At 43.5% G+C, this 23,676-nt stretch overlaps 1 protein-coding gene across 4 annotated transcripts in view; it reads right to left on the bottom strand.

Annotated features, from left to right (window-relative positions):
• Nucleotides 1-23,676, bottom strand: part of dop1a (DOP1 leucine zipper like protein A) — a 192,528-nt gene that overhangs the window by 114,501 nt on the left and 54,351 nt on the right. For 3 of the 4 annotated variants that reach the window (XM_059986598.1, XM_059986596.1, XM_059986597.1), the window contains exons 8-12: nucleotides 21,628-21,727; nucleotides 19,574-19,680; nucleotides 15,765-15,876; nucleotides 13,591-13,711; nucleotides 3,396-3,515 (exon numbers count right to left, since the gene is read on the bottom strand). In XM_059986598.1, the coding sequence (XP_059842581.1) occupies nucleotides 3,396-3,515; nucleotides 13,591-13,711; nucleotides 15,765-15,876; nucleotides 19,574-19,680; nucleotides 21,628-21,727 (560 nt within the window). Of the gene's footprint in view, nucleotides 1-3,395; nucleotides 3,516-13,590; nucleotides 13,712-15,764; nucleotides 15,877-19,573; nucleotides 19,681-21,627; nucleotides 21,728-23,676 lie in introns of those variants that run through there. The other variant, XM_059986599.1, reaches the window with a different exon arrangement.

Here is a 23,676-nt window from a genome sequence, read left to right as displayed (position 1 = left end):
GGACTTTGCAGAATATTTTCCAAAATAGACCTCGTCCGGGGATACCATCAAATCCCGGTGCACCCTGAAGACATCCTCAAAACTGCTCTCATCAGCCTGTTCGGCCTGTTCGAGTTCCTCTGAATGCCGTTCAGCCTGAAGAATGTCGCACAGACGTTCCAGCGGCTGATGGACGCGGTGGGACGCGACCTGGACTTTGTGTTCACCTATTTGGACGACATCCTTATAGCCAGCAGTAGTCGCCAGGAGCATCTGTCCCACCTCCGCCAGCTCTACTCCCGCCTGAGTGATTTTGGCCTCACGATCAACCCGGCCAAATGCCAGTTCGGTCTCGATACCATCGACTTCCTGGGCCACAGGATTACCAAAGACGGGGCAACACCTCTGCCCGCCAAGGTAGACGCGATCCGCCACTTTGCTTGGCCCAACATGGTCAAAGGCCTGCAGGAGTTTGTTGGTGTGGTGAACTTCTACCACCATTTCCTCCCCTCAGCAGCCCGTATCATGTGCCCTTTGTACACCCTAATGTCGGGTAAAGGCATGGACTTTACTTGGGACGAGGAGGCCGCGGCCGCTTTTGTTAAAGCCAAGGAAGCCTTGGCAGATGCCGCGATGCTGGTGCACCCCAGAACGGACGTTCCAACCGCCCTCACGGTGGACGCATCTGACACAGCAGTCGGTGGGGTGCTGGAGCAACTCATCGAGGGGCCCTGGCAACCCCTGGCATTCTTCAGCAAGCACTTACGACCACCCGAACTCAAGTACAGTGCTTTCGACCGGGAGCTGTTGGCACTGTATCTGGCAATCTGGCATTTCAGGTACTTCTTAGAAGGCAGGCCGTTCACCGCATTCATGGACCACAAACTGTTGACCTTCGCGTTCACGAAGGTGTCCGATCCCTGGTCGGCTCACCAGCAGCGACATCTGTCCTACATCTCCGAGTACGTGACGGATATTCAGCATGTCTCAGGAAAGGACAACGTCGTGGCGGACGCACACTCCAGACCAGCTATCCAGGCCCTGTCCCTGGGGGTAGACTATGCAGCACTGGCGGAGGCGCAGCAGGCAGATGACTAGTTGCCCAGCTACAGGACCGCAGTCTCGGGTTTGCAGATGCAGGACTTTCTCGTAGGCCCAGGTGAGAGGACCCTCCTGTGCGACATGGCTACTGGCCAATCGCCTCATCGTCCTGGCAGCCTGGAAGCGGCGAGTTTTCGGCTCCATACACAGTTTGGCACACCCATCTATCAGGACAACCGTCCGGCTGGTCTCCAGCAAGTTCGTGTGGCATAGACTTTGCAAGCAGGTCAGTGAATGGGCCAGAACGTGCGCGCAGTGCCAAACAGCCAAGGTGCAGCGGCACACTAAAGCCCCGCCGCAGCAGTTCGAACCCACCCACTGGAGGTTCGACCGCATTCATGTGGATATCGTGGGCCCCCTACCAGTGTCCCAAGGAGCACGGTACCTCCTAACTATGGCAGACAGGTTCACGAGGTGGCCAGAGGCCGTCCCGCTCACCAACACATCTGCCGATTCCTGTGCCCGAGCACTGTGGCCAGCCTGTTGGGAATGCAGCTACACCACACAACTGCCTACCACCCACAGTCGAACGGACTAGTGGAACACTTCCACCGTCACTTGAAGTCTGCTCTCATGGCCCGCCTGAGAGGACCTAACTGGGTAGACGAGCTTCCCTGGGTCCTGCTTGGAATTCGTACAGCGCCCAAAGAGTATCTGCACGCCTCGTCGGCCGAGTTGGTGTATGGCGCACCCCTGGCCGTCCCGGGAGAGTTCATACCAGCCCCAGACTACGTAGACAGACTACGCGAAAGGCTCGGCAACCTGGCCCCCATACCGACTTCACAGCACGGACGGACCCCAACTCATGTACCCAAAGACCTGCAGAACTGTAAGTTTGTGTTTGTACGAAGAGGTGGACACCGGGCACCGCTACAGTGGCCATACGAGACGCCATTCAAGGTGATCAACAACAACAGGTCCATGTACATTCTGGACATTGGGGGGAAAGAGAATGTTTTCATGGTGGACCAACTCAAACCAGCCCATGTGGATTTGGCGCAGCCGGTCGAGGTTCAGGCACCGCGGCGCAGAGGCAGTCCTCCCAAACGGAGGCTGATCCAGACTGTGGACATTGTGGGGTATATCGCCGGTTCTGGGGGGGGTGTTATGTGGCGACCCACTTTCTGCGCAGGCGAACCGGCTCACAACTAGCCAGGGCGCGGGGAGAGGCAGGGAGAGACTTTGGTAATGCACCTCTGATGTCATTTCTGCCCAGAGAGGGCGGGCGCAAGGGATTAAATGCCAGCGCCACAAAGTTTGAATAAACTAGTCTTGAAACGATTTACCAACTGCGTGTCGTTGACTCTAGCTCTGTATGTAGTATATCGCTACAGGATACAGATTTATCTGGCGTAGTGTGGATGTAGCCTTAGAGCCACTAATCTGCACAACAGGCCCTCCCTCCCACCCACCACGTCCATGTTGACCCATCTGCTCAGCTACACTAATCCCATTTGACTTTACTTTTCTATAACCTGCATACTTAATTATCTATCTAAATGCCTCTGAAACGTGGTTTTGTTTGGACAATATTCTTGTGCTATGCCTCAGGAATACTTTATGTTAAAAGTTTCCAAAGTAGATGCAGATTTCTTCTGTAATGGCCGAAGCACAATTCTCACTGCGTGATATAATCCATTAAACTATCATAGAACAAACATACAACTTTAGTGAACTTAACAGAAGCACAGTTTTACTACAACTCAATAACAATTAGCGGCAATTTCTTAAATTGTTATCCCCTCCGTCTGTCTTGTCTTTTCCCTTTATTATGTTTGTGAAGATTAAAAACAGCTAGGTAAAAGAAAAACTTTATTTACTATTCCGTTTTAACAGGGTTTAATAAAGATTTATTTCACACTTGATTGCTAGAACCCAAAAAAATATATCTAACAGATAGACTCATACCATTTTTGTGTTTAAAAACAATATGCTTCGTTGGAAATGACATGACTTCTGCACCCAACAGTTTTGAAAAGATGTCAAAAACAATTGCACAATTGCACTAAAAGCAAGTGCTGGAAATTCATGGGAGGTCAGAGAAGATCACGGAAGAGAGAAATAGTTAACATATTTCATATTGATGATATTTATTAGTTTCAAAAATTTAATTCCAACTTTCTGTTCATAACTGCTGCCTAGCCTGTTGAATATATCCAAACATTTGTAATATTTTATTTAAATAACCATTCGGCAAATAAAAATTTTGGAAACTTTCCACAAGATTGTCCCAAAATCTTAAAAAAATACAACTCTGGAGAAATTCGGCTCTACATATTGAATGATTATCACAATGCAGTTAATAAAAGACTTACCTACAGCATTCTTCAAACCAACGAGCTATATAGTCCCACATATAATATGGTTCAAATGAATTAAACAGAAGATTAGCTGTTTTAATTAGTTCGGAAGTTTTCTTATTCTCTCTCATTTTACTGAAAAAAGAAAAAATAATAATTAGTGTTCTGTTGAGTTTAGAAACATGGTACAACTGAACTATAAACAAATAATTCAAATGATTTAATTTTTGGATATAACTGAACAAACTGCAACTAATATTTCACACCAACCAGTGCTCTTTAAGAATACTGTGGATTCAGGCTAATTGGGACAGCCTCTTATTTGGGACTCTTAAAGAACAAAAACTAATTGAGAAAATAGCAAGGATTCTCTTTGTTTCTCTGTTCCACTTAATTAAGAAAGGAGACTGTTGTTGAACAGTTTCTAACTAGCAACAGTCATGCACAATTGTGTGGCCACTAGACACAACACTTAGAAATAAACTTTTTTAAATAGTCAGTTGCATGTGATTTTCTGTTCACAAAGCTGTGATTTTTTTTCACTGATAGTTGGTGAGAGTTAAGCAATTCAGAACTGATTTGCTCTCTGTCGTTTCAAGCATTCAGGCTTGAAGATGCGAGGAACGTCAGGAAGTAAAAATGAAGCAATTTAATTACTTAAAGGAATACTAAAAATTTAAGTTATTTACATCTTGAATGTTACAAAGAAAATGAAGGTTTAGAGAATAAAATCAAAATGATTGCATGAAGGCAGTCCATAATCTGCACTTGGTGTCTGCATTGATTTTGTTCATTTCCAGTCAATCAAAAGAACATGGCAGCATACAATGAATTCCTCTGTTGATAATGATTAGGAATTAATTTATATTAGGAACTTTTATAGTACTGTAGTGTATGGGTAGTGTTCCAATTCGTTCTGTATTTCACTTGAATACATCATTTGTTATCCAATTAAAATCAGTTTGTGTTTTTATACCTTTTTAACTATTTCCATGAAACCTCAGCTAATTAGGGCAGACACTTAATTGGGCCAGAATGTACTGGTCCGGATGTGTCCCAATTAACTGAATTCCACTCTATAATTTAAAATTCTATGCCATGAGTGCTGTCCAACAGTGACAATAGGAACCAACAAAGCATTCTGCTGCACAAGATCTATTCCCAGGCACTAGAGTTAAAGAAGGAACACGTTCCAACCTACTGCGAGTTAGGACACAAGCTGCTGCCCATAACCTTAACCCTGCTGCTCAACACTGTAGTTTATTACCTACATAGGCTCCTAATGAGGTAACATTTCAAACAATAAATTCCCCACCTGGTCTAATTTCTTGTCATGGAGCAGAGTGCATCCAAGCACCTGCACATGTAAACCCCAGTTTCACACAACCTCCTAAAATGGCTTAGAGTCCCTGTTGTTCTCCAACTCTGGCCTCTTGCACTTTAATTTTAACTGCTTCACTACTGCTTGTCCAGCTGACTGAACTTGGTAAATCTAGCACATTCCTAAAAGCACATGTCCTTAAATGGCTCAGTGAAATTTCCTAACACTAACCACATCTTCTAAGATAAGAACACAGCTCTCTGACCAACCCATTATTACTTTGGGAAAAGAATCTAGTGTTGCATTTTCCGATAAGGGTCTTGGGATGTTTTACCTCAAAGATGATTCAACGAAAGCAGATACTTTTATTGAACAAACTAGCCCAAGAGGTAAATCATAAATATCTGAAGGATAGAACAAAGAGTTAAGTGCACAAACAGGTCTATTGGGTCACGATGTTGTGCTGAACTAATTAAAAGCCAAGCCAAACTAATCCCTTCTGCCTGCACAATGCCCATATCTCTCCATTCTCAGCACATTTACATGCTTATCTCGGAGCATCTTAAGCACTTCTGTTGTATTTGCCTTCACTATCACCCTGACGGTGCTTTCCGAGCACCCATAATTCTGCGCAAGAAAAACTTGCCCCACACACCTACTTTGAATTTAGCCCTTCTACCTTAAATGTACGCCCTCTTGTATTAGCTACTTAACCCTGGGTAAAAGATACTTTAACTATGCCTCGCCATCTGATAACCTTCTGACAAGCTCCCCTCAGCTTCTGCTGCTCAACAGAAGAAAACTCAAATCTTTCCTGATAGCACTTGCACTCAAATCCAGGTAGCATTCTGGTAAATCTCTTCTCTCCCCTTTCCCAAGCCTACTATAATGGGGTAAGCAGAAATGAATGCAATAATCCAGATGCATCCTAACCAAAGCTTTTAAAAAGCTGCAACAAAATTTCCCGACTCCCGCACTAACAGAGGCAAGCATGCCATACACATGCATTACCACCCTGTTAATGTGTATAGCAACGTTCAGGGAACTTAATGGACTTGGACCCCAAGATCCCTCTATACATTGAATATCCTTAAGGGTTTTGCCAGTACCAATGGATTGTCTCCTTAAACTGGATCTCCCAAGTGCAAAACCTCACATTTAGCCAGATTAAACTCCATTTGCCTTTTCTGCAACTGATCTACATCTCACTATATCCTTTGCCAGTTTTCTGTGCTATCCACAACACCACCAAACATCTGCAAACATACTAACCAACCCAGCCGCGTTTTCATTCAACTCTAGGTACACAAATATAGCTCGGCTACCCAAGACTTTCGCACAATACTGTAGTAATTTTATGTATTGCACTATACTGCTGCCGTAAAAAAAAAATTTATGAGATATGTGAGTGATGACAAACCTGATTCTGCTGTGGGTCTCAATTGGGGACTGAGAGAGAAACGGGGACAGAGAGTGGAGAGGGAGAGGAGAGGGAGAGAAGAGGGAGTGGGAAGCACCAGAGAAACAGTCTGTAATGGTCAATAAACCAACCGTTTGGAATCAAATGACCTTGCCTGGTGTCTTAAGCCTGGGTGTGTCTACACTGCTGCCAACCCCTGCCCCACACCCTTCCCATGGCACTCCACCCTTGCCATTCCCAACAGATTTACAGGTTCACTCTCCACTCCACGTTGACAAATATAGTACTGTGCAGAAGTCTCAGGCACACTAGCTATATATGTGCACAGTACTGTATGGATATATCATAAACAACAGATTCTCACTATGGATCACTGCTGTCCATCTAGTCCATACTGAAAACATTTAAACTGCCTACTCACATCAACGTGCACCAGGACCACAGCCCTCCATATCCCTATTATCATGCACTCTACCTATCCAAAGCTCTCTAAAACACTGGAACTGAGCTTGTGCTTGTCAGCTCATTCAACACACTCATGACTCTCTGTATGGAGAAGTTTCTCCTCGTGTTCCCCTCAAACATCTCACCCTTCACCCTTAACCCATGACCTCTGGTTGTAGTCCTACTCAACCTCGGTGGAAAGAGCATGCTTGCATTTACCCTATCAATACCCCTGTAAATTTATATATTTTGTATACCACTATTAAATCTCCTCTCATTCTTCTACGTTCTACAGAATATAGTCCTAATCTATTCAATCCCATAACTCAAGTCCTTCAGACTCAGCAACATCCTTGTAAATTTTCCCTGTACTCTTCCAACGTTGTTTATATCTTTCCTGTGGATAGGTGACCAAAATTGCCCAAAATACTCTAAATTAGGCCTCACCAATGTACAATTTTGCCTAACATCCCATCTCCTGTACTCAATACTTTGAGTAATGGCCCTATCTACCTGTGATGCTACTTTCAATTACCTATAGATGTGTATTTCCAGATCCTTTGCTCTACCGCACTCCTCAGTGCCTAACCATTCACTGTATAAGACCTACCCTGGTTGGTCTTCCCAAAATGCAACACCTCACACTTGTCTGCATTAAATTTCATCTATCATTTTTCAGCCCATTTTCCCAGCTGTTGCAGATCCCTCTACAAGCCATGATAGCTTTCATCGCTGTCCACTACACCTCCAATCTTAGCGCACTCCACAAATCTGCTGATTCAGTTAACCACATTAACATTCAGATCATTGATATAGATGACAAGCCACAAAGGACCCAGCAGCGGCCCCTGTGGCACTCCACTAGTCCCAGGCCTCCAGTCAGAGAGGTAACGCTCTAGTACCACTCTCTGGCTTCTCCCACAAAGCCAATGTCTAATCCAGTTTACTACCTCATCCTGAATGCTGAGTGACTGAACCTCTTGACCAGCCTCCCATGCGGTACCGTGTCAAAGGCCTTACTAAAGTCCATGTACACAACATCTACTGCCTTGCCTTCATCCACTTTCCTGGTTTCTTCCTTGAAAAACTCTATAAGATTGTTTAGTTATGACTGACCATGCACAAGGCCATGCTGACCATCCTTAATCAGTCCACGTCATTCCAAATATTTATATATCTGGCCCCTTAGAATACCTCCTAATAACTTTCCCATAACTGATGTCAGTCTCACCAGCCTATAATTTCCTGGTTTATGTTTGGAGCCTTTTTTAAACAGCAGAACAACATGAGCCATCTCCAGTCCTCTGGTACACCTGTTGCTAAGGATGTTTTAAATATCTCTGCTAGGACCCCAGCAATTTCTGCACTTGCCTCCTGTAAGGTCCAAGAGAACACCTTGTCAGACCATGGGGATTTATTCACCTTGATTTGCCTCAGGGTAGCAAACACCTCCTCCTCTGTAATCTGCACAGGATCCATGAAGATGACACTGCTTTGCCACATTTCTATAGAAACATAGAAAACCTACACCACAATACAGGCCCTTCGGCCCACAAAGCTGTGCCGAACATGTCCCTACCTTAGAAATTACTAGGTTTACCCATAGCCCTCTACTTTTCTAAGCTCCATGTACCTATCCAAAAGTCTCTTAAAAGACCCCATCACATCTGCCTCCACCACTGTTGCCGGCAGCCCATTCCACGTACTCACCACTCTCTGAGTAAAAAAACTTACCCCTGACATCTCCTCTGTACCTACTCCCCAGCACTTTAAACCTGTGTCCTCTTGTGGCAACCATTTCAGCCCTGGGAAAAAGCCTCTGACTATCCACACGATCAATGCCTTTCATCATCTTATACACCTCTATCAGGTCACCTCTCATCTTCCACTGCTCCAAGGAGAAAAGGCCGAGTTCACTCACCTATTCTTATAAGACATGCTTCCCAATCCAAGCAATATCCTTGTAAATCTCCTCTGCACCCTTTCTATGGCTTCCACATCTTTCCTGTAGTGAGGTGACCAGAACTGAGCACAGTACTCCAAGTGGGGTCTGACCAGGGTCCTATACAGCTGCAAAATTACCTCTCGGCTCCTAAACTCAATTCCACGATTAATGAAGGCCAATACACCATACACCTTCTTAACCACACAGTCAACCTGTGCAGCTGCTTTGAGCGTCCTACGGACTCGGACCCCAAGATCCCTCTGATCCTCCACACTGCCAAGAGTCTTAGCATTAATACTATATTCTGCCATCATATTTAACCTACCAAAATGAACCGCTTCACACTTACCTGGGTTGAACTCCACCTGCCACTTCACAGCCCAGTTTTACATCCTATCAATGTCCCGCTGTAACCTCTGACATCCCTCCATACTATCCACAACACCCCCCAACCTTTGTGTCATCAGCAAACTCACTAACCCATCCCTCCACTTCCTCATCCAGGTCATTTATAATAATCACAAAGATTAAGGGTCTCAGAACAGATCCCTGAGGCACTCCACCGGTGACCAATCTCCATGCAGACTCAGTATCCGTCTCCTCAGTAAATAGAAATGTAAAGAATTCATTTAAGATCTCCACCTCTTGTTTTGGTTCCTTACATGGATTACCATTCTAGTCTTCCAGGTCCCTTGTAATCCTCTTGTTCTCCTTCACTTTGTCTGCTAGAGCAACTTCATGTCTTCTTTTAGCCTTCCTGATGTCTTTCTTAAGTGTTCTCTTGCATTTCTTGTACTCCATAAGCACCTCATTTGTACCTAATTGTACCTGCTATGCACCTCCTTTTTTCACTTAACCTGGGCCTCAATATCTCTTGATAGCCAATGTTCCCTACACTTGTTATCTTTACCTTTTATTGTGGCAGACACATACAAGCTTTGTACTCTCAGAATTTCATTTTTGAAGGCCTCCCACTTTCCAAATACACCTTTGCCAAAAAACAGCCTGTTCCAATCCACACTCACCAGATCATTTTTGATTAGCCTTTTGCCAATTTAGCATCTCAACCCAGGGATCAAAACTATCTCTCTGCATATTTACCTATGGAAGCTCAAATCACAGCTGATGTGGGTCAGAGATGATCTGGGATGCAGGACAGCTAGCACTTACAGGATTCCCTGGGAACACAGAGCAGGTGGGACACATGGTGGAAACCCACATCAAGGAGCACAGGAGGTATATCCATTTAGACTGCCCAGAGAAATCGGTGGTAGCAGAACATTGTATTCACAGTGGCCATGGGATTGACTTCAAAGGCACAAAACTACTGTACTATGCCAATGGCTTTTGGGACCGCCTAGTGAAGGAAAAGTCTGAAATAAAACTAGTGGACAAGAATTTTAACAAAGATGAAGGTGTCGCTCTAAGTACTTAAATTCAATTATAATCAAATGGGACATGGAAACCTGATTGGATGAGGACTAAAACCAATCAAGAGGGACAAACGACAGGAGTTTCAATGCCACCAGACTAGATACACCCAGGCATCATCCCTGATGAAGCTGTCAGAGTCTGTCATCAAACATTGGTTAAAATTGATACTTGTACCCGGCTAGAAGCCTGAGAAGAGTTTATTCGGCTGATCCATCTAGTCCTTTTACAGTATGGGATTCCCAAATTAAAATTACATACTATAACAACCTTATTTTTCTTGTAACAATCTGCGATCTCTTTACAAATGTGTTTCTCTAAATCCCTATGACTGTTGTAATATAGGCTCATTAACGTGGTCATACCTTATTTATTTCTCAGTTCCACCCTTAACACCTCACTAGTCGAGTTCTCCTGGTGGAGAACCAGGAGCACTGGTGGAGCACTGGTCCTGGTGGAGCACTGCCGTGACATTTTGCTGACTAGTAACATCACTCTTCCTCCTCTAATCCCTCCTGTTCTGTTGTATCTAAAACAATGGAATATTGGTTGCAGGAGGGGCAGGACTAGCAGCTCAATATTCCAAGTCTACAGCGCTATAATTCCAGGTGTCAATCCACACTGTCTTACCAACAACTGCCTTCACGACCTCTCCATGAACTGTTCTGGCACTTTGGTTCCCAACCCCCTGCAACTCCAGTTTAAACCCCGCTGTGCAGCATTAAAAAACCTTCCCTCTAGGATACTAGCCCCCTCCAATTCAGGTGCAAATTGTCTCTTCTGTATTGCTCCCACCTTCCCTGGAAGAGACCCCAATAATTGAAAAATCTTACACATTCCTTCCTACACTAATACCTTGTTCTACCAGTCTGTTGTCACCAGTACAATCTTCTGTGTGGTGATGTGCTGGGGCAATGGCATCAACACAGGTGATGCCAACAGGCTCGATAAACTGATTAGAAAGGCTGGCTCTGTTATAGGAGTCAAACTGGACACAATGGAGGCTGTGGTAGAACAAAGGATCCTACAGAAAATCCTGACAATTCTGGACGATGTTTCTCACCTTCTGCATGCTGCCTTGGCTGAACAGAGAAGCACTTCTAATAATAGACTGACAATTTTGCTGCTCCAGAGAGTGCTATACGAGGTCATTCTTACCCTCAGCTATCAGGCTCTATAATGAGTCAACTTACAGCCGGGGAAGTGATGACCCCCTCCTGTTAGACTTGTAATGCTACTATGACACTGTAATTTCCTTTGGAACCAATAAAGTATCTATCTATATATTAAACTGTATAATCTTCGAGCCTCTCTAGCACGTGGCGCGGTTAGCAATCCTGAGATCACAATCCTGGAGGTTCTGCCCTTTAACTTAGTACCTAACTCCCTGAGCTGCCTATATAAACCTTGTCACTTGTCCTACTCATTCAATGGTAATGTAGACCACGACCTCTGGCTGTTCACCCTCAATCTGAGATGTCCTGGACCCTGGCATCTGGGAGGCAACATAACATCCGGGAATCTCGTTCTCATCCACGGAACCTCCTATCCGTTCTCATAACTACTGAATCCCCTATCACCACAGTGCATCTCTTCTCCCACTTCCCTTTCAAGTCACAGAGCCATACTCTGTGTCAGAGACCCGACCACTGAGACTTTCCTTGTTACATCATCCCCCCCTCCCCCGAATAGTATCCAAAGTGGTATACCTGTTGTTGAGGGTTTGGCCACAGGGGTAGTCTGCACTGGCTGTTTAACTCCTTTCCCCTTCCCAACGATCACTCCGTTTCCCGTGTGCTGCTCCTTTACCTCTCCACTATCAGCCCTTCAGATGATCCTTCTGTCTCCTCTGGGCACGTCAATTCTGAATCTAAATGGCCAAGTCACCTCAATCTTCTGGATGAGCCTTCCATGAGAAATCTTGTCAAACACCTCACTGACAGGTCTACCTTCACCACCTCTTCAAAAAGACTCAGACATAACTTAGCATTTGTCTGCTTTTACGAGGTCAAGTTTAGCTAGCTCGACACTCAACCCAGCACAGATGGAAAGCGTGCAAGGAGCTGGCCAGATTCGAACCCAGGGCCATTCCCCTCAAAGTGTGGTGCTGATGCCACTACACACCGGCCGATGAAGCTCAGATACTTAGTCACATGTTAGCACAGAAACTAGCTGGCTACCCTCAATTCAATTTTTGACCCAAGCATTTAAAATACAAGCTTGTACAAATGGCAAATGTGTGAACATAGGCTCAGAATTAAGACGTTCCTTTTAAAATGTATTGTCCACCTTACCCACTGCATTGATGAATTTAGCTTATTTTCTTAACAGACAACTAGCTCAAAGTATATTTATTATCAAAGTACTGAGAATGCCTGCAAGAAAATGAAACTCAAGAGTAGCATATGGTGACATATAATTATTTTGGTAACAAATTTACTTTGATTTTTGAACACTTTTACTCTGTTTACTTTAAAGCATGCAGGATATACAAACGGTAATTACTTCACTGTATTCAACCCCTGATAATATAATCGTTTTCATCGTTTCCAAGTGAAGTAAATAAAGTCAGAAGTCTATCATGCTGGAAACACTGAGCATCGATGTTCCCTCTAAGCTGTGTGCACACACACATCTTTTGCTACCAGTGCACAAAGGAATTTCAGCTGTGCACAAAAAGTTGGCAGGTTAAACATATTTCACATTTGTACACAATCACACTTCCTTTTCCGGTTTCTAATGCAGGCGGTGTTGACAATGTAGAGTTTGTCTGTAGGTCTTAGAACTGGCTTATTTATACTTTTATTGAAAAAATTAGTGATTCACTATGTCGAATTCCAAAGAAGCAAAGGGCGCGAAGTGCAAAAGATCTGCTAGTTTGTTTAAAGCAGAATGCCTTATTATCCTTAGAATAGCTTCAGGTTTACTTCAACTTAAAAATTCAGTGCGTACATGTTGTCACTGGGCAAACACGTAGCACAGCACAAGATTTTTGGACATATTGGTCATTACAGATTAGAGGGAACACTGCTGAGCATGTCAAACACCAATATTCCACAGCCCTTCTCTGTTCTGCCCTGGAACACTGGTTCTATTTCTTTCTCTGAGTGCTGCCCTATTTATAGCCTCTGCAGTTTTTTCACAATTTGATTCCAGGTGAAATGATGCCAGAGGATTAGAAATAGTCACAGCTCCTTCAAGAAGGTTGTAAGAAACCCAATTAAAGTATTATAGCAAACAAGAGAAAATATGCAGATGTTGAAAATCCAAGCAACACACACAAAATGCTGGAGGCCAGGCAGCACCTATGGAAGAGTACAATCGACATTCCGGGCCAAGACCCTTCAGCAGGACCGGAGAAAAAAAGATGAGGAGAAGATTTAAAAGGTGGGGGGGGGGGGGGGAATTGGGGAATTGGGGAGTGAGACCATAAGATGATAGGCAAAACCAGGAGGGATGAAGTAGAGAGTAGATTGCTGAAAGAGATACAGGGCTGGAGAAGGAGGAGTCTAACAGGAGAAGACAGAAGGCCATGGAAGAAAGAAAAGGGGTGGGAGGAGCACCAGAGGGAGGCAAGGAAATAAGGTGAGAGAGGGAAAGGGAGGTGGGAAATGGTGAAGGAGAGGGGGTGCCATATAAGGTATTATACCTGCTTAACTGAGTCTGGTCTTTGCTGTAGGAAGGTTGTGTCTTCAGGTTCAGTTCGGCTTTGCATTGTGAATGTAATGTTCTGAAAACCTCTATAAGTACGTCTTCCAGGATTGCTGGCCCTGCAATGACAGAATCAACTCTAAAAGTACAGAGTAGACAAAGAGTTCATAGCAACATTAGCAACGACAAAATTTCAAACTATTCCTGAAGACAAGTGAACCGAGTAGTGCAATATACTCCTAAACAACGCAAGTTGCAGAGCAGTTCATTAACTTACTGTATTACAACCTAGCAGGATGTGGGTTAGTAATGATTAAACTGTAACTGAATTCTTCATTATGTTTGCGTTGTTTCAAAAACTTACGTAAATGGGGTCAAGGACAAATTACTTCAAGCCACTAATTCACATTGTCCAGTAAAGCAGTATTTGTGGTGGCTAGCAATCAAAGCTCACTTACATGGAGCTGATTCACATGGGCAGGGGCAGAAAGCTGAATTACTCACGTCATGCAGGGTAAAAGATGAAAAAGATGGTGCAGAGTCACAAGCTACTGCACAGTATTTACTCAGAGGGAAAATGAACGCTGAAAGCTGATAGAAGCGCATCTAATTTCTTCAAGCTCTCAAATATGATGCTTTCTCCAACACCGTGCAAAAAAAAGGTGTGATCCACCCCAGCCTGGTGATCACACAACCACTCCCACAGTCCACTGCAGGGGATTGGGTTGTGGGTCATGCCATTAAGTGGGACAAGGCTCTCACGTGGCATCCAGGAGCCTGACTAAACCTGAGTTCGGGTCAGGAAGCCTGGCACACAAGGGGTCATGGGAGCTGCTGCCTTAAGAAGCTTAGTATTTTCACAGTCCTGCTTGTTGGTCAAGAGGACCACAAGTGCACAAACACAAAGGAATTAAGTTTTCGTTCTGTTAACCCTAAAGTTATACAATACAGAAACAGGCCCTTAGTCCTGACACTTCCATATCAACCAAAGTGCCTTTCTGAGCTAGTCCCATTTGCCTGTGTTTTAACCTGTATTGTACTAATCTAAACCTTTTCTATCAATGAACCTGTTCACGTCCTCTAAATTGTGATGCTGTACCTGTCTCAACCACTTCTTTGGTAGCTCATTCCATACATAGTACTCAGCCGCCTTTAAGTGCCTTTAAAAATTTGCCCTTTAAGTCCCCTTTAAACCTTTCCTCTTTCACCATTAATCTATGCCCTTGAGTTTTTGACTTCTCTAATTTGGAAAAACAACTGTGACCATACAGGTTATCTATGCTCCTCATGATTTTATGAACTTTTGTGAGTCTTCTAATATTTGTAAATCTGTGCACTTGTAATCCTATTGTGACATTATAACTTCCTTTGGAATCAATAAAGTATCTACCTATTTCTAGCCTCCTTCACTCCAAATAAAAACAGTCCTAGCTTATTCAGTCTCTCCTCATAACTCAAGACCCCCAATCCTGGTATACTTGTGGAATTTCTCTATACCCTCTCTGGATTAATCACATCCTTCCAACAACATGGTAACCAGGAATGTGCAAAATATTCCACACACAATCTCACTAACATCCAATACAGTCAAAACACAATGTCCCAACTCTTGTACTTAGTGTGCTATCCCCTGAAGCCATCCATACCTTGTCTACCTGTGTTGCAACTTGTTCCCCTAGGTCTCTCTGTTCTACAACATTCACTGAGAACTCGTTATTGATTGTGTATGTCCTGCCCTGGTTTAACATCCCAAAGTGCATCACTTCAACCTTCTCTGAATTAAATTCCCCCTGCCATTCCAAGGCCCACTTGCCCAGCTTCAAACAACCATATACCACCGATGATGGTGTCATCCACAAACTTACTAATAATGCCACCTACATTTCTATCCAGAGCACTAATATAAATGACAAATAACAGCACAGATCCCTGCAGCACAGCAACGATCATGGGCTTCTAATCTGAGAAGCAACCTTCCCATACCACCCTGATTCCTTGAACCAGGCCATTTCTGTGTCCAGCTCACCCTGGACCTCATGTGACCTCATCTTCCAGATCAGCCTATCATACGGAACTTTGTCAAGCACCTTACAAAGGTCCATGCAGACAACCTCTACCTATCCCTGACCACCCTCCTCCCACTGGAAGTTATTTCAGTCCATAATACAATACCTAGTTCCGGTTTATCCAGGAGACTAATGAGTATGCGAAAAGGTTTCAGATCGTGCAAAGTTGTCCGTTCTTCCTCTCCACATCCTTTCCCTTGCAAAATTCCTACCATGGCCTAAAATCAAGGTGGGAGAAGGGAAATTAATGTGGGTGAAACAACCAGGTTAATTGACTCAACAAGGAAAATCACAGCATACAAACCTTCCATATAAAGCTACAAATCAGACAGTTAACAAAAACAAGTTTTACAAAGTAACATTTATATCTGTTCTTTCAGTCTTGACCAAGCAAGTACCATTCAGATTTCAAACTTTAAACTTCTACAGTTATTTCCGAGCTAGAAGATTACCATAACCTTGTTTTCCATTTGATAAATTCAAATATATGCATGTTGGTACATTTAATGAAGGATCCCCTCAGATTTTCCAATCACTAACATCCTGAGCAGCTGCATCACTGCCTGGTTCGGAAAATGCAACACCTCGGATCGCAAGACCCTGCAGTGGATAGTGAGGTCAGCTGAGAAGACCATCAGGGTCTCTCTTCCTGCCATCACGGACATTTATACTACACGCTGCATCCGCAAAGGAAACAGCATTATGAAGGACGCCATGCACCCCTCTTCTCTTCTCTTCTCCCTCCTGCCGTCTGGAAAAAGGCTCCAAAGCATTCGGGCTCTCACGACCAGACTATGAAACAGTTTCTTCCCCCAAGCTATCAGACTCCTCAATACCCGAAGCCTGGACTGACACCTTGCCCTACTGTCCTGTTTATTATTTATTGTAATGCCTGCACTGTTTTGTGCACTTTATACAGTCCTGGGTAGGTCTGTAGTCTAGTGTAGCTTTCTCTGTGTTGTTGTTGGGTTTTTTTATTACGTAGTTCAGTCTAGTTTTTTGTACTGTGTCATGTAAACCATGGTTCTGAAAAACGTTGTCTCACTTTTACTATGCACTGTACCAGCAGTTATGGTCGAAATGACAATAAAAGTTGCCTTGACTTGACTATACAGCTGAATCATGACGTTTCAGCTCTTATACTTAGTCCAGACCTCAGGAGGGGAAAACAGGAGCTTCAACTGACAACATATGGTTCAGCAACCAGGGCATGCATGCCCTTTTCTCACCGTTACCATCAGGAAGGAGATACAGAAGCCTGAAGACACACACTCAGCGATTCAGGAACAGCTTCTTCCCCTCTGCCATCCGATTCCTAAATGAACATTGTATCTTTGGACACTACCTCATTTTTTTAATATACAGTATTTCTGTTTTTGCACATTTTTAATCGTTTATTCAATATACATAATTGATTTACTTGTTTATTTATGTTTTATTTTATTTTATTTATTCTCTCTCTCTCTCTCTCTCTCTCTCTCTCTCTGTGCATGATTATGTATTGCATTGAACTGCTGCTGCAAATTTCATGTCACATTCTGCTGATAATAAACCTGATTCTGATTCTGAAATTTCCAGGTTATGTAATTTTTAAAATATATTTTATTTTACTGAAGCAAAAATATTTATTAGATTTGTATGAATGCCTGTAAGTCCTAAATATACTCAAACATTAATGCAAAAAAATTGGATAGTGCAGCTTAATATAAACCTAAATTGAGTTACTTTAGGTAGCAATGACAATAATATTTTCTCTCCATCCACCTGTAACATTCAGTTCAATTTCCTCTTATACGTCAGACTTTTCCCAAAGCACTTCATTTATTCTCATCCTACAACTTTTGTGGACAGATGTCCCATAAATCAAAACTTAAAAAGTTCATGCCTATAGTGATAGTGTACTCTTGGATTAATTTTCCTGTCTATGTCTGTATTTAAAAGACATGGGGGATTCCCAATATTCCCATGTGATCTGTGAAAACACAGCAATATCAACCATACCAACAGCTTGTTTTTTGTAAGACAAGGTTATATGGAAGAAGAATAAGCAAGAAGAAGCATTTATTTTATCTTTACCTTCTTCACAAAATACAATCTTGGAAACATCCACTGACTCACTTAACCTCTTCTATTCCAAGGTGAAAGCACCTAATTTTTTCAAGATCTAGTTTTTCTTGTCCCAGGACATTGAAACTCATGATCCTGTCTTACAGTCTGTAATCTTTCCCAAGGTGTGGTTCCAAAAACACCTCTACTGCTGAAGCCTATTTATAAAATGTCATCATGTAAACTCTACCGATAGACACCAGCAGAGGTCAGGACTGAATCCAGATGCTGGAGCTCAAAGACAACAGGTCTATGTCCTGTATCATTCTGCAACCTCTTGCCACACTGTTCTACCTCACCTCCACCAAGTTACTCACTGGATCTCCAGAACAAAGATCATCCCAACAGTCTTTAAGCATCAGTGCACAAATGGTACTTTTGAATGTACATTTTCCAAGGATAAAATCCAAGACAAAGCACAAAGCTCGTGGTCCACCAGGCAGCAATGATCCCTGCTCTCCCGTATGCCGAAGACACATGGACTACCTATAGAGCTCCTCATGTTACAGCATCATCTAACCTCACTGGCAGGATAAGCACCAGCACAACTCTCAGGCTATTACTTCCAACATCAAGAACTTAATTACATTCAGTCATCTCTGACATACAGTACAATCACTTGCATGACACCCAACACAGATACTGTTTGAGACCATCCACTCGCCAACTTGTACTTCTTGCAGCAACATTCCCATTAATGGAGAAGCAGCATTCAGGCTGGCAGGGAGGACCTCGAGACCATTCTTTGGCAGCACGTACAGTCCAATCTTAGTGAAAGTGGACGAAGGAGCATACCACTTCCCAATCCAATCATCCACCACAACTACGGCGGGATCTCTGTTGGATGCCTCAAAACCCGCTGAACTGGAGTGGAAGTCACCCATCCTCCACCCCCCATGTCAGCACAAAGAGGCAACAATTATCACACAGAAAAAGCATTTCACTTTAAGAACATTTTGCTATTATCCTCTCTTTTAATCTTAATCTCTTAAATAATCCATTTACAATTATTGCATTTGAAGTGTGCTCCCACATTTACCTTGACTCCACATATTTACATCATCATGAAATGCCTTTTTTTTTTAAATCAAGTGTTTCTATACATCTACAGAACTCCAGTATTTGGTGCACACTTTGCAGGACTTACTTTAATCCTGTATGTTATGTACTGAAAATTTAAAATAGTTTAATTTATTTATTTTATTGACATACAGCATGGAACAGGCCATTCCAGCTCTTCAAGATGTGCACCCAGCAATCCCCTGATTTAATCCTACACAGGACAATTTACAGTGACTAATTAACCTACCAGTCGGCAAGCCTTTGGACTGTGGGAGGAACCCGGAGCACCTGCAGGAACCCTATCTGATCATAGGGAGACTGTATAGACTCCCTACAGGCATCAGCGGGAATTGAACCTGGATCGGCTCTATTGTAAAGCAGTGTGCGAGCCACTACACTACTGTGCCGCCCTACATCATCCATTGCTGATTTTGATAAATTCCACTTTGGCACCCTAACTTTTGGCAAGTCTTTTCCTTTACATACTTTCGGCATAAACCTAGTTAGATTCTAGTCACTATTCTTCACTGCTCTCTCAGTTTCAGTTATGAATGCCCTACATGACACCCATCACGTCCTTCGTTATTAGATGAGTAATGTACTGATTTGGGAAGCAGTCTCGGAATATAATCTTCTGACGATAATTATTTGGAAGTCACCAATTCATCCTGACTAGTCAGTCAGCTGTTGTAAAGGGATCTGAAAAGCACTGTACAGATCCTTCAAGGGTTGGAACAAAATAGGTACCTGAATGAGTAGATCTTTAGAAAAGGTATTGAAATAGTAGATAGCATGTTCTTCTGGATTGCTGTGCCTGGTACTTCTGGGGCCTACACGACCATTATTATCAGATCCTAGATAAGGTAAAGAATAGTTAAATGTACACAATTGAAATGTGTATGTAGATGGCAACTATAATATTTAGTGTACTTTTCCTAGGTTTAAATACAAAGCATTTTACTCACCAAATTGTAATCCATTTAAAGAGTGCAAAAAAACATACAACTTGTTATTCAGTATTATATTTGTTGGTTTTTAATAGACTAAAATATCTCTTCATGCTAAACACTCACATTTTATACTAAATCTCACAGCCAGCTTCACAACCCTGAGATAAGGATCAAGGATCAACTTTATTCGCCATATACATTTACACGTATTACGGATTTGCTGTGGTGTGTTGGCATGACACACAACAAAACAACATTCAGCAAATATAAAGAATTATATATGTTAGAGATTATAGAATGGATATGGAATAAAATGTGCAGAAATACATGAACACCAGCTTGTATTTGCAATGTAATCAGCATTATAAAACAGTGGTTTAAACTGTTTACAGCATACTGCAGTGATGGAGTGACAGATGGGAGAGGGGTGGAAGGGGCTAACTAGAATGGTTGAGTAGATTAACTGCCAGGGGGAAAGAAACAAATGCACACTGGATGGTTTGTACAAAAACTACAAAACCCCAATCCAATTCTTCATTTGAATTCAAGGCGTATCTGCAGAAAGCAATATGAACAGATTGAAGTGGGAAACTAACCTCAAGACACGATGGGCCACAACAAAAATTGCAGTGGTTCAGCTTTCCATGATGACTCATTGTAATATTACATCTCAGTAAGCTTAACTAAACTGGACAAATGCACACGGCTCATTACACTTTCTCTTACAAAATCACTGCAGCTGGCTCCGCATGGCATGCTGGCCCAGAAGGCTGCATCTGATAGAATCCAGGGAGCTAGTTAACTGGATTCAAAGTTGGCAGATCAGCAAGTCTGTGTATGACACTAAACTAGGACAAGTCATTGCAGCAAAGGAAGCCATCATTCATTTCAGTGGGACCTTGATCAGTTGGGGAAGTAGGCCAAGGAGAGGCAAATGCACTTCAAAACAGTTAAGTGTTAGGTGATGCACTTTGAAAAGTCAGTCATTGCAGAACCTCTCCACTTCAAGGTAGACAGGGTGATGAGAAAAGCATTTAGCTCACTGGTCTTCAGGAGTCAGGGCACTGAGTATGGGAGCTCACGTGGCTTCTGGTGAGGCTGTGCACATTTTTAGTCACCATGTCATAGGAAAGATGTAGTTGAAATGGAAAGAGTGAAGAAAAGATTTGAGGCTGTTGCCAGGACCGGGGAGTTAGGAAATTATGAGAATGAGGAGTGACCATATAGAATTTTAAAATTTTGGGAGGTATAAACAAGGTAGATGGCAACAGTTTTTTCCTCAGGGAAGAGGACATAAACTAGGGGGCCAAAACTAGAGGGATTTAGGGTGAAAGCAGAAAAGATTTAGGGTGAAAGTTGAAAAGATTTAATAGGGGCCTATTTTTACACAGAGGATGGTGGTCTATGATTCTATTGCAAATAAATGCAGGTCTCTCATTACAAGGCCTGGCTTTTACATTGAGTTCATAAACTGAAATTCAATATTCCTTAGTGATGTGCTCTGTACAACAGTGGCTGTAGATATCTTGCACCCAAGTACATATACACATTCATTATTGCTAATAAATAGTGACTGAGACCCTTATCAGAGTTGCTAATTTGCCTACAGAAAAGGTTCTGTAAAAAGCTCACAGAATTGTTAGGGGTACCAAAAGCACATTCTGCTTCCTATATTACATTCAAGTGATTCATCACCACAGAATGTCATGATGAGCAGACAAAGAAACCTTGGTTACTAGATGTATAAAACAACCCTGTATCGAAACTAACTCACTATTCCCCAGAATACTTAAAGCCTAGAGCTAGAACGTGGAATTATTTTCATTTAAGCACATTTTTGGGAAAACTCACCAAGAAGCCATGCATACAGTCTGCGATTGAGGGACATATCTCTCCGAAGTACCACATGTAAAGCTGCAGATAATATCTGGACCATATCAGGGCGTGTGACCTTATACAACAGAAGAGAGAAAACACATTTGTCTCATTCAGGGAGGCTTGATACACAAGTATATTTTGCTTTGTAGAACTGCTCAAACCGTTAACGTGCCCCCAAGCTTCCCATTGTCTGTCATTTCTCCAACCTACTCCTTCCCCAATTTCAACCCCTCCCCATTGATGCAATAAAGATCGACACAAGCTCGAGTAACAGCACCTTACCTTCTGATTTGGCACATTGCAAGCTTCCATTTCACATCATCAGCATTTCTAGTCTTCATACTCGTACATTTCCAAAATATTCTCTTTGCTAGTATTATCGGATAATTATTTATTTCCCCCAGCATCTCCAAGCCTAACTTTTGCTTCACCATCCTGTCACCTTGCTCACATCTGTTGTTATTCTACCTCCTCCCTCTTTTCTTCTCTCCCTCTCTCTCCCTTTATCAGGATCTTAAAACTTCATTTACCTCTACAAGAGGTCACTGACTAAAACTGTCAACTGTTTTCCCTCCACACAGAATCCACAGCCACTTCCAGAACTGCATCGACACGCAGTGCTTGTGGAAGGGCGTTCAGGACATCACCAACTACAGGACAACATCACCTGACTGTGCGGGTGATGCCTCCCTCCCAGATGCGCGGAACAACTTCTACGCTTGTTTTGAGGCGGAAAATGACGTGGCGGCGAGGAAGTCCACCCGTCCTGCGTATGACCAGGTGCTGTGTCTCACCGTGGCCGACGTGAGGAGAACCCTGTGCGGGGTCAACCCATGGAAGGCTGCTGGACCAGACAATATTCCTGGCAGAGTGCTCAGAGGATGTGCAGACCAGCTGGCAGATGTTCTCACTGACATCTTCAACATCTCCCTGTCGTTCCAATGTGCTTCAAGGCCACCACCATTGTCCCCGTGACGAAGAAGTCTTCAGTGTCTTGCCTCAATGACTACCGTCCCGTTGCACTCACATCCATTATCATGAAGTGTTTCGAGAGGCTCATCATGAGGCACATCAAGACCCTGTTACCCCCCCCCCTCACTGAACCCCCTGCAGTTTGCATACCGTTCCAATCATTCAACAGATGACACCATTGCCATCACCCTTCACCTGGCCCTAACCCACCTGGACAAAAAAGACACATACGTTCGGATGCTGTTCATAGACTTCAGTTCAGCATTCAACACAATCATCCCTCAGAAACCGATTGGAAAGCTGAGCCTACTGGGCCTGAACACCTCCCTCTGCAACTGGATCCTAGACTTCCTGACTGGGAGACCTCAGTCAGTCTGGATCGGGAGCAGCATCTCCAACACCATCACACTGAGCACGGGGCTCCCCAGGGCTGTGTGCTCAGTCCACTGCTGTTCACCCTGCTGACCCACGACTGTGCTGCAACACACAGCTCGAACCACATCATCAAGTTTGCCGATGACACGACCGTGGTGGGTCTCATCAACAAGAACAACAAGTCAGCTTACAGAGAGGAGGTGCAGCAGCTAATGGACTGGTGCAGAGCCAACAACCTGTCTCGTAATGTGAACAAAACAAAAGGGTCCTCAGTAGAGATCATTAAGAGCACCAAATTTCTTAGTGTTCACCTGGCAGAGAATCTCACCTGATCCCTCAACACCAGCTCCATAGCAAAGAAAACCCAGCAGCATCTCTACTTTTTGCGAAGGTTGAGTAAAGTCCATCTCCCACCCCCCATCCTCCTCACACTCTACAGGGGCTGTATTGAGAGCATCCTGAGCAGCTGCATCACTGCCTGGTTCAGGAATTGCATCATCTCGGATCACAAGACACTGCAGCAGATAGTGAGGTCAGCTGAGAAGATCATCGGGGTCTCTCTTCCTGCCACTACAGACATTTACACCACACACTGCATCCGCAAAGCAAACAGCATTGTGAAGGACCCCACACACCCCTCATACAAACTCTTCCCCCTCCTGCCATCTGGGAAAA

This window comes from Hypanus sabinus, chromosome 12 (assembly GCF_030144855.1).
Source record: "Hypanus sabinus isolate sHypSab1 chromosome 12, sHypSab1.hap1, whole genome shotgun sequence".
NCBI classification, from domain to species: domain Eukaryota; kingdom Metazoa; phylum Chordata; class Chondrichthyes; order Myliobatiformes; family Dasyatidae; genus Hypanus; species Hypanus sabinus.
The sequence above is the reverse complement of the archived record's forward strand: the minus strand, read 5'-3'. Positions and strand labels throughout refer to the sequence as shown.